The following is an 11,021-nucleotide window of genomic DNA, read 5'->3' as shown; positions in this document are numbered from 1 at the left end:
CTGGCCAGGCAAAGCCGTGAGCTCTGCCAGGGGCAGCCGGCCGGCCCGCAGAGGCGGTAGTGGCCTGTGTCGGCCTCTGCTCTCCCCTTGTCCAGGGACCCGTTTCCAGGAGAGGCTGGGAGCGTTCACACATGGGTGTGTCCCTCGTGAGCGGCACCAGGCCTGGGGACCAGCACCCCTGGGCCCAGGAAGGGTGTCAGACCCAAGGCCGGCCGTGCGTCCAGGGAGTAGTGCAGAGGGGCTGGAGCTTGGGCCTGGCCGCCGGGCAGCCTGTCAGGGAGCAGGGACCCTGGGCTGGGGGGCCACCCGATGGCGCCTCGACAGCCAGGTGATGGGACAACGAAGCTCAGGACCTTCAGCCCGTCACAGCCAAGGTGTCTGGGGTCTGACCTGGCCTGTACCCAGCATCCCCGGGGGTGGGACAGGGACTGCTGCTACGGACAGGGCCCACTCGGCTTCCTCCCCACGGTCGGCTCCTCACCATGCAGGCTGCGTGCTGCCCGCCTGGGGGCAGAAATCTGTCTGAACTGTGGGATTGGAGCACAGCGTCCCCCTCAGACCTGCAGAGCTCCGGTCCCAGCTCCCTCCCTCCTGTGGAGGGCTTGTGGCCGCCGCCTCCAGGCAGGCAGCTGGGACAGTGAGCGGGAAGCCCAGGCACCGAGTGAGGTTGGACAGGGCGAGGGGAGACACCCAGAGCCTTTCAGAGGCTGCAGAGCCCATGGGCCCTTCCTGAGGGTCCCACAGGGACTCGGCACAGAGGGCGTGGCAGGGGCCAAGGCAGTGTCCACACCGGGTCTGAGACCGCCCCAGGCCCCTCGTGCTGCTGGGGTAACGCGAGGCCCAGGCAGTGGCTGTGAACACGGAATACCATCTTCCTGGTTGACACATCGGGAACTGAGGTTCTGGGGGCCCAGCCCAGGGCCCACGCTGGCCTGTGCCCAAGGATCAGGCTCTGAAGACGCCCCACTAACAGCTGCCGTGGGTCAGAACCTGAGGAGGTTCTGGTCCCAGAAACGGTCCTGCTTGGTCACCTGCGTGGCTGTCCTGTCCCCCATTTGCCTGGTTACCAGGTCACCTTGTGCCCTGACCACAGCAGCCGCCACCACAGCCTCCTGCGACTGGGCCTGCGGGGTGAAGGGGGACCCCCCAGGGCTGCCCAAAGACAGGGCGCCACGCCCCCCACAGGCGCACAGGAAGTTGTTGTCTGGCGGGAATCGGGCCTGGAAGCCGTCCAAGGCCAAGGGTTGGGGCACCCCAGGGGCTGGGAGCGGATGGGCACCTGCCATGTACACCCAGGCCGGGCCGTGGGGCAGCACCACTCGGGGTTCTCTGGCCGTAGGATGTCTGTGCTGAGTAACTGGGGGGAGTTAGGTCGTCTGGGGGTGTCTGGGTTATCTGGGGGCGGGGTCTGGCTGTGTGGGGTGTCTGGGTTGTGTTGGGAATTGGAAGCAGCCCGCTGCCTTGGTAATTATGTAGGGGGGGGGGGGAGAAACAGAACCTTAAAGCCATTTAGACCCATAACACTGTGGTCTAGAAATGGACTCCTACGTGGTCCTATTAGCCAATGTCACCCCAGTTAATTTTTTAAAAAACATAACGATGGCCCTGGCACAGGCCATGCCCCCCCTCAACCCCGGTCTGCGCCCCCACCCACCCCCGGAGGCGGGGCCCGCGGTGACCCAGGCCGCAAGTGGTGCTCAGACGTGTTTGCCGGTGACTATTGAGTGACGGGAACCCCGGCCAGGCCACGCTGCTTTACAGCCGGTGCGCGCACCTACGGGGCGGGCAGGGGGCCTGCAGGGGAGCATGGAGAGGGACGTCCCGCACCGCAGCGGCTCTGCGGAGACCTCTGCCCCCACAAGTGCTGTCGCCGCAGTTCGGAGGGCGACGCGGGATGGACGCGGGGTGTCGGGTTGGGGGATGGAGGGCCGGAAGGCGGCGGGGAGCCGGCCCAGAAGCACGGGCGCCCAGCCCAGGAGCGGCACGGGCCGCGGGCGGGGTGACGGGCAGGAGGTCGGGCGGGGGAGCAGGCGGCCGCGGGCAGGTGATGTGGGGACCCTGTGGTTCGCGCTGGGCGCCGGTGGGGGCTGCGAGGGAAGACGCCCCGAGCTGGGAAAGGGGTGCCCAGTCCCCCGTCCGTGTCCGCAGCGCTCCGGAGGGAGCGGGGGCTCGGCACCCGCAGGGCGGCCAGGCTTTGGGGGTGAAGAGGCGGCGCCGCAGGACGAGGAGCCCCGTCCCCGCGCCGCGCGCCCCCGCCCCGAGGGGAGCCCCCCACGGCCTCGCCCGCCGTCCTCGTCCGGAGGGAGAGGAGGAACCAGCCCTCGTTAATTCCTTTTATCGAATTTGAATATTTTCTGCAAAGTCATCGCCGGCGCCGCATTCTGCGTGGCGGGGGGGGGGGGGGGGGGGCGGAGCCAGGCCGCCGGCTGCCGCCGGTAAACAGCCCCCTCCCCGCCGCGGGAGCGGGGCCGCGGCCCCAGCCTGGGACACCGCCGCCCCCGCGAGGACGCGCCAGGCCTGCCGGGCTGCAGCCCAGCGGGGGCGGCGGGGCCCGGCGGCCCGACCCCTGCCCGCGGGGGCGGCGGCGGAGCGCCCCCCTCCCCCGGCGCCCCCTCCCCGGCCCCTCGCGCCCCGTGAGCTCCCCCCGGCCCTACCCCTGCGCCCCGTGAGCCCCCGGCGCCCCGCGCCCCCCGCCCACGCGCGCCCCCCATGCACCACCTCCTGGAGCAGCCCGCGGACATGGCGACGGCGCTGCTGGCGGGCGAGAAGCTGCGCGAGCTCATCCTGCCGGGCGCGCAGGACGACAAGGCGGGCGCGCTGGCCGCGCTGCTGCTGCAGCTGAAGCTGGAGCTGCCGTTCGACCGCGTGGTCACCATCGGCACCGTGCTCGTCCCCATCCTGCTGGTCACCCTGGTCTTCACCAAGAACTTCGCAGGTGAGGCCGGCGGGGGGCGCGCGGGACGGGGGGGAGGGGGGGGGCGCGGCCGCAGGTTCCGTGCTGCCCGCCACCCTTGCTGACCCATCGGGGTCCTGCCCCGCCACCCTCGCCGAGCCACCCGCCGGGCCTGGCAAAGTCGGCAGCGCCCAGGGGCCTCCCAGCAGCCCCTCCACACCGCCCTTCCTTGCTCTCTGGTGTTGCCGTGTTGCCTGCACTCGGGCTGCTCCCGACCCCGCTGCTCCATGCCTCGTTTTTACCTCCCGTTCGCTCACTTGGACCTCGACGTCCGGGCATAGATGAGAATGGGGCCTGGCGTGGGAAGGGGAGCCCACGCGGGGAGTGGGCAGGGTCTGGGGGAGGAGGAGTGGCCAGGTGAGGACCAGAAGACCTACAGGTGATGGAGGAGGAGAAGGGCAGAGCCGGGCACGGGGCCTGACTGCGGGGAGGGCCCCGCCGGAAGCAGGCCAGTCCTGCTCAGCCACAGGGTGAGGCCTCCCGGAGCTGGGCACCCCCGGGGTCTGGCTGGCAAGGGTTTCCGGCCCAGGTGACCATGCGAGGACCCTCCCAGGCCCAGTGCCGTGCCTGAGGGCCAGGGGTGCCTGTCCGTGGCAGGAAGGATTGGGGTTCCTCTAGGAGGAGGGAAATGCCGCCGTCCCCCGTGACATTGCAACGTCCTTGCACTCTGCACCCACTTTCCCGAAGGTCTCACCATGTAGGGGACACCCATTGTCCACGGTGCCTAATCCCACCCCAGGGCCCAGGCACTCAGACTCCTGGGGCCAGGACAAGCCCACAGCCGCTGGGCTGGCCGAGTCAGGCGTGGGTGCTGCCCTCTCACGGAGCGTCACTCGGGGTGGCCGGCGTATTCGGTTCCCGGGCTGCTGGACAAATTAGCACTACCTTGGTGCTCAAAACTTGACTCTCTCTCAGTCTGGGGTCCAAAACCAAGGTGTGGGCAGGGCGGGGCCCCCAGAGGCTCCGGAGAGCGGCCCCCTGCTTCCCTCCAGCTCGGCGGGGGGCCTGGCAGTCCTGGGCTTCACGGAGACTGAATCGCCCAAATTCTGCCTCCACTTCTCCTGGGCCTTCTCTCGGCGTGTGTGTATCCAAACTTGCCGTCTTCTGAAGACACCAGCCCCTGGGCTGGCATCCCCTCCAGTGTGGCCTCGTCTGAACGTGATCGCGTCTGCAGAAACCCTAGTCCCGAATGAGGTCTGGCTCACAGACGCGGGACTGAGACTGGACTGCCTTTTGGGGGGCAGTTCCCAGTACGAGGCTCACAGAGGGAGGCTCAGGACTGAGCCCAGCTCCGCCGGGAGGGCCTCAGACCCTCCGCTCCAGCCGGGCCTGGCGCCTGGGGTCTTCCTGAGCGTCCTGGTCCAGGCAGGCCTGCCGGGAAGCCCACCCACCGGGGCCCTGCTGGTGCGCGGAGGGGCCTCCTAGCTGGGAGCTGCCCCAACGCCAGGGCCTCGGGTCCCCGGGCTTGGAGGGTGGTGGAGGGCAAAAGACCCCGTCACGCCTGGTCAGGGCTGCTGCGAGTGACCCCCACCACATGGACCGCTCATCCGAGGTGGAGGGAGGGGTCAGACGGTGTGTGGCCACGACAGGGGAGAGACTGAGTTCAAGGGTTACGTGGGTCCTTGGGCACCACGTCGGCCGGGGCAGGGGACCAGCATCTCCTGAAACAGCCAAATAATGGGGTTCCAGCGTAGTCCAGGGCACCTCTCCGGCCACGGTCAGACAGTGTCCCCACGGCCACCGTCCCAGCTCGGCCCTCTGCTTCCCTTTTCAGAAAGGACAGGAGACAAGCATCTCACACACACACACACACACACCCCTGAGGACCGGCAGCTGCATCCCCCCCACCCCCGGTCTCCAGACTGGGCCTGAGCAGTGAGGCCCCAGCCCAGCCAGTTCTGAGGCCCCCTCCCTCCCGTGGGGGCCCAGCGCCCTGGGAGCAGTTTGTTCAGGCCCCTGTGGGGGGGGCGGCTCCAGGGAGGGTCTGGGTGGGCGCGGCCAGCCTGCACCTACAAGCACAGACTCAGTGGCTGGAAATAGTGCGAATGGACGCTCACGGATCTGCAGCTCAGAAGCCTGAAATGTGTCCTGGGGGCTGGAACCAAGGTGTCGGCTCCTCTGGAGGCTCCTGGGAGAACCTCCGGGGCTCCTCCGGCTCCGAGGCCCCGCGCCCACCCTGTCCCCTTCCTTACACCTTTTTATTTCTTTATAACTTTTTATTGATTTCAGAGAGGAAGGGAGAGGGAGAGAGAGACAGAAACATCAATGAGGAGAATCATGGATCAGCTGCCTCCTGCTCGCCCCCTACTGGGGATCGAGCCTGCAACCTGGGCCTGTGCCCTGTCCGGGAATCCAACCGTGACCTCCAGATTCATAGGTCGACGCTCCACCGCTGAGCCACTGGCCGGCCCTTACACCTCTCTCTGACTCTGAGGCTCCTGCTCCCCTTAAAGGGTCCCTGTGATCACACCAGCCCCCCCCCCCCCCGAGAGCCCCAGCCTCACCCAGCTGACTAAAGTAACCTCGTCGCAGGTTCTAGGGAGCCAGCTGCAGCACCCCACACGGAGGCCTGTTGGGTGTGGGGTCTGGGAGGGGCCTGAGGTGAGAGGGCTGAGAGAGGAGGTAGGGGCCGTGAGCCAGGTGTGGGGGTGGCTGGGGTAGGGTCCCGCCCGCCAGAAGAGCAGCTCCATAGAGCTGGGGGCGCGGGCCCGGAGGGGCAGGTGCTGCTGGCAGGAGCCACCGTAGCAAGGGGCATGTCCGCTCCCTGTGGGAGGGCACTCCGGGGTGTGTGGGCGGGACCGGACTCCCCGACTCGGAGGGACCCTGTGCAGGTGCAGGTGCAGGCTCGCTCCTCCCCAAGGCCGACCCCCAGCCGCTCTCCGTGGTAAGGACTCTCCGGATGCTGCCTGTGGCCTTGCCACTCAGCCATGGGGTTTCCAGGGGAACCCAGGGCCACTGTCCTGGGGGGGGGGGGGCGGGGGCCAGGGGCAGCTGGGGCGGTGCCAGGCCCGGCTGGTCCAGCTGGAAGGGGGCCCTGGCTGGGGGCATGGCCTGCCCGGCTCCTCTCAGGGCCTGCTTTCCCCTTGTTCACAGAGACCACGTGGCCTGGGAGGAGGGCCTGGCGGTGCAGGCTGGTCCCAGGTGCAGTGCTGCAGTGCGCACAGCCCTAACCGGAGGGGCAGCACACTGCTGGGTGGGGGGGGGGAGTCTGTTTGAGGAGCTGCAGCCTCCACAGGCCGTGTGGGGGTGGGGCCGGGCCGGGCCAGGGAGGGTCTGGCACCCCAGCCCCCTCTCCTCTCGCCCCCAGAGGAACCCATTTACTGCTACACCCCACACAACTTCACCCGCGACCAGGCGCTGTACGCCCGCGGCTACTGCTGGACGGAGCTGCGGGACGCGCTGCCCGGCGTGGACGCCAGCCTGTGGCCGTCGCTGTTCGAGCACAAGCTGCTGCCCTACTCGCTGCTGGCCTTCGCGGCCATCATGTACGTGCCCGCGCTGGGCTGGGAGTTCCTGGCCTCCACCCGCCTCACCTCGGAGCTCAACTTCCTGCTGCAGGAGATCGACAACTGCTACCACCGCGCCGCCGAGGGCCGCGCGCCCAAGATCGAGAAGCAGATCCAGTCCAAGGGGCCGGGCATCACGGAGCGCGAGAAGCGCGAGATCATCGAGAACGCGGAGAAGGACAAGAGCCCCGAGCAGAACCTGTTCGAGAAGTACCTGGAGCGGCGCGGGCGCAGCAACTTCCTGGCCAAGCTCTACCTGGCGCGCCACCTGCTCATCCTGCTGCTCAGCGTGGCGCCCATCTCCTACCTGTGCACCTACTACGCCACCCAGAAGCAGAACGAGTTCACCTGCGCGCTGGGCGCGTCCCCGGACGGGGGCCCGGCGGGCGGCGCGGGCCCGGCGGTGCGCGTGAGCTGCAAGCTGCCGTCCGTGCAGCTGCAGCGCATCGTGGCGGGCGTGGACATCGTGCTGCTCTGCGCCATGAACCTCATCATCCTCGTCAACCTCATCCACCTCTTCATCTTCCGCAAGAGCAACTTCATCTTCGACAAGCTGCACAAGGTGGGCATCAAGACGCGCCGCCAGTGGCGCGGCTCGCAGTTCTGCGACATCAACATCCTCGCCATGTTCTGCAACGAGAACCGCGACCACATCAAGTCGCTCAACCGCCTGGACTTCATCACCAACGAGAGCGACCTCATGTACGACAACGTGGTGCGGCAGCTGCTGGCGGCGCTGGCGCAGTCCAACCACGACGCCTCGCCCGCCGTGCGCGACGCGGGCGCGCAGACCGTGGACCCGAGCGCCGACCCCGCGCAGCCCGAGGGCGCCGCCGAGCCGCCCGTGGTCAAGCGGCCCCGCAAGAAGATGAAGTGGATCCCCAGCAGCAACCCGCTGCCACAGCCCTTCAAGGAGCCGCTGGCCATCATGCGCGTGGAGAACAACAAGGCCGACAAGCCCAAGCCCGTGCGCCGCAAGACGGCCACCGACACGCTGATCGCGCCGCTGCTGGACGCGGGCGCGCGCGCCGCGCACCACTACAAGGGCGGCGGCGACGCGGGCCCCGCCCCCGGCCCGCCCCCCGGCCCCGACAAGAAGCCGGCCCGCCACTTCTCCCTGGACGTGCACCCCTACGTCCTGGGCGCCAAGAAGGCCAAGCCCGAGGCCTCGCCCGCCACCCTGCCCGCCTCCCGCAGCCAGGAAGGGGGCTTCCTGTCCCAGGCAGAGGAGTGCGGGCTGGGCCTGGCGGCGGCCCCCACCAAAGGTGGGCAGCGGGCCCCTGGGAAAGGCTGGAGTGAACCTGCTGGGGGAGAGGGGGAGGCTGAGTGGGCGCAGGTGGCTCTGCAGGGCAGGTTCGAGCAGGACCTGGAGTCCTGTGAGGGGACAGGAGGAGGCTGGGCCCCAGCGCTGGAGGGCAGGGCAGGGAGGGTGCTCGGGCCCTGGAGAAGGTGCTGGGAGGCCGGTGCATGCTGAGGGCCTGCCCTGGCGCCCCTACCCCCACCCCCACCCCCGGCCGGTGTGGCTCAGCGGCTGAGCATTGACCCAGGAACCAAGAAGCCTCCAGTTTAATCCCCAGTCAGGGCACAGGCCCAGGTTGTGGGCTCCATCCCCAGTGTGGGGCCTGCAGGAGGCAGCCGATCGATGATGTTTCTCTCGCATCATCAATGTTTCTTTCTATCCCTCTCCCTAAAAAATCAATTAAAACATGTTTTTTAAAAACGAGGGTCTGGCCTGGACCCCGCAGGCTCAGGAGGCTGAGGGAGAGATCAGCCCCTCCCAGGAGGTTTCGGAGCCGTGAGCCCCAGCCGGCTCTGGGGGGACGGGGAGGGCTCGTGTGGCGGACAGTTGGGGGTGACGTGCTGTGTCCTCCATGTTGCAGACGCTCCGCCCCCTGAGGAGGACATCCTGTACCCAGCAGAGCCGGCCCGGGCTGTGCTCCCCGCCGGCGGCCCGTTCCGTGTCTGCTCGCCCCCCGCAGCCCCTGCCACGGCCCCTCTGTCACCCGCCGGCCTCGGCAAGCCCGACCCCCTCGCCATCCTGAGCCGCAACGCCACCCACCCGCTGCTGCACATCAGCACGCTGTATGAGGCCCGGGAGGAGGAGGACGGGGGGCCCCGGGCACCCCCAGACATGGGGAGCCTCATCGCCATCCCCCCGCCCCAGCAGATCCTCATCGCCACCTTCGATGAGCCAAGGACCGTAGTGAGTACCGTGGAGTTCTGAGGGCGCATGGCTGCCCTCTGCATGACCAGGGTACACCGCCCCCCAGCACTGCCCACCCCAGCCTCCCGCCCGCATGCCTAGGGGCTCAGCACCTGTCCCTCCCCCTCTGTGGCATTGTTGGGGTGCTGGCTGGGCCAGGGGCTGGCCGTGAGCCCCCTCCCCTGCATCAGGCGCTCGCTGTGGGATGAAGAGTTTATTTTCTTAGTTCATTTTGTCTTGGGCCCAGGATGCTGGCCAGAGGGGATGGTCTGTGGGGGACGTGTGGGTCCGAGGTGTAGAAGGAAGCTGGGGGCAGGGCACCACAGGCCTGGGACGAACAGCGCTGAGCCACACCGTGCTCCTGGCTTGCCCTGGCAGGGGCCGGAAGCCCTCGGGTCAAAGGTCAACATGCACTTTCTCCTTGTGCCCCGACTACCTGTACGTCACTATGGTTACTGTAACCCGCAAGTATCTCTCTCGTCAGGAGACTTAGGGTGCATTTAAAACAAAGGGTGTGTGTGTGTGTGTGTGTGTGTGTGTGTGGCCAGAGGGGGAGGGCGCCTGTGTGCAAGTGGACACGTGGGTGAGCGTGCAAAGCATGCGAGAGAGGGCACCAGCGTGTAAGCAAGTGTGTGAGAGCGGGCCCAGGCGAGCGTGCACGTGTGAGACCAGGCACGGGCGCCGGCGCGTGAGCAAGGGAAGGAGTCCAACGCAATAACCACGTCCCCACCCGGGCCGCAGCCCCTGGCCTCGGGCCCACGCCGCGTCCCGTGGGAGCCGGGGCCAGCGCGGCGGGTCTGTCCCTATTACCTCAGCCACGGCAACAACGTGACAGTATGAACAAGGTAGCACTGAGCATATCAATAAATACTATTCTGATACGTCCGCGTCCCGCGTGGTCCACGCTGCAGGGACCTGTGCTCTGGCCAGGCCTCCTGTGTCCCAACTGCATGTCGACCCCTGACCCCCATCATTACAGGCCCTGGGAGGCGCCCCCTGCCTTCCAGGTCAGCCTTGGGGTGCTGCTGACCCACAGCGAGGCCGTCGCACCTGGTGGTCACTGGTGGACACGCCATGGCCTCTTGCTAACTGCACTGCAGGCGCCAAGGGACCGACCCGGTGAGCCCTCCAGGGCACTCAGGTTCAGCAGAGACAAGGCGTGGGCCCAGAGGAAGCCACCTCCTGTCAGGTGCTTGGGGACGGGGCTGCTGGGCACACTCCGCAGAGCAGAAGGTGCTGGGCACACTCCGCAGAGCAGGGGCTGCTGGGCACACTCCGCAGAGCAGGGGCTGCTGGGTACACTCCGCAGAGCAGAGGGTGCTGGGCAAACTCCGCAGAGCAGGGGCTGCTGGGCACACTCCGCAGAGCAGGGGCTGCTGGGCACACTCCGCAGAGCAGGGGCTGCTGGCAGGACCCTGGAAGGCTCCCGGAGGAGGCATCCTGGCTGTGGCCTTGAGGTGCTGCTAATACCAGAGGGTCCAGGGCAGGGTCTTCCATCACCAGGCCTAGGACTTGGGCGGGGATAAAGCTGGCCTTGGTGTACCATGGAACCACACGGCTTGCAGCCCACGGCACGTGACCCTCGTGCAGGCAGGTGGCTGGGGCAGTGGGGCCAGAGACCTGCAGGGGCAGAGCAGGCAGGTGAAGGCCTGGAATGGCGGGGAGGGCTCTGCAGAGAGCCCGCCTGGCCTGGAGCCCCCCGCACCCACCCAGCGGCCAGGAGCTGGGCAGGCTGCCCTTCCCGGGAGTCGGATTGCACGGTCGTGGGCAGGCTGCAGCCCACCAGGTGTCTGAAATAGGTTTGCTGTTGTTCGGGTGTGAGGCCAGGTCAGGGACAGTGGCCATTGAGGTGACAGTTCGTGCTCAGCCTCCAGGAGGAGGGGCCACACCGGGGCGGGGGGCGCGGGGAGCAGGGACGGGCGCAGGAGCTCTCGCTGTGGTCTCACAGGGAGGAGCGGGCAGGAGCAGGCCGAGGACGGGCTGTGTGAATAGTGTCGGGGCTCCGGGAACAGGGGCTGCCCCTGGCTGTCGGGGACCTGGCCCCAGGTGATGAGGGCAGGTGGGGGGTGGCCCCCTGAGTGGGAGCCCCACAGAGGAGGGGCAGGCCGGCCCTGGACTGGCCGGTTTGCACGGGGAGTTGTTTGCTGTGTCGGAACCGGCTAGCTGGGAGGGGCAGTCCCGTCCGAGGCTCCGTGTGCCAGAGCGTCAGGAAACGAACACAGTCCTCGCGGGAGCCAGGACGCTCTCCCTGGCCCGGCTTCCCGGGCCGTGCGGGTTGGCACGCAGCATCTCCACGTCCATGGGAAGGGGTCCGTGTGCCCTCAGGACTGAAGCAGGCTGGCCCGTGCCCCGGGCAGCA

At 68.2% G+C, this 11,021-nt stretch overlaps 1 protein-coding gene across 1 annotated transcript; it reads left to right on the top strand.

Annotated features, from left to right (window-relative positions):
* Positions 1-2,535: 2,535 nt before the first annotated feature.
* PANX2 (pannexin 2) lies at positions 2,536-9,816 on the top strand. Its single transcript, XM_079774572.1, has 3 exons — positions 2,536-2,935; positions 6,261-7,724; positions 8,340-9,816. Exons 1-3 carry the CDS (start codon positions 2,710-2,712, stop codon positions 8,681-8,683), a joined length of 2,034 nt encoding a protein of 677 aa, XP_079630698.1. The 5' UTR covers positions 2,536-2,709; the 3' UTR covers positions 8,684-9,816.
* Positions 9,817-11,021: the final 1,205 nt, after the last annotated feature.

The sequence above is a fragment of the Cnephaeus nilssonii genome, assembly GCF_951640355.1.
Source record: "Cnephaeus nilssonii genome assembly, chromosome: 6".
Taxonomy (NCBI): Eukaryota; Metazoa; Chordata; class Mammalia; order Chiroptera; family Vespertilionidae; genus Cnephaeus; species Cnephaeus nilssonii.
This window is presented reverse-complemented; position numbering and strand designations above follow the sequence as displayed.

Coding starts and splice junctions, on each gene's coding strand:
- PANX2 (XM_079774572.1), top strand. CDS start 2,710: ATGCACCACCTCCTGGAGCAGCCCGCGGACATGGCGACGGCGCTGCTG. Junction 2,936..6,260: donor CTTCACCAAGAACTTCGCAG/GTGAGGCCGGCG, acceptor TCTCGCCCCCAG/AGGAACCCATTTACTGCTAC. Junction 7,725..8,339: donor GGCGGCGGCCCCCACCAAAG/GTGGGCAGCGGG, acceptor TCCATGTTGCAG/ACGCTCCGCCCCCTGAGGAG.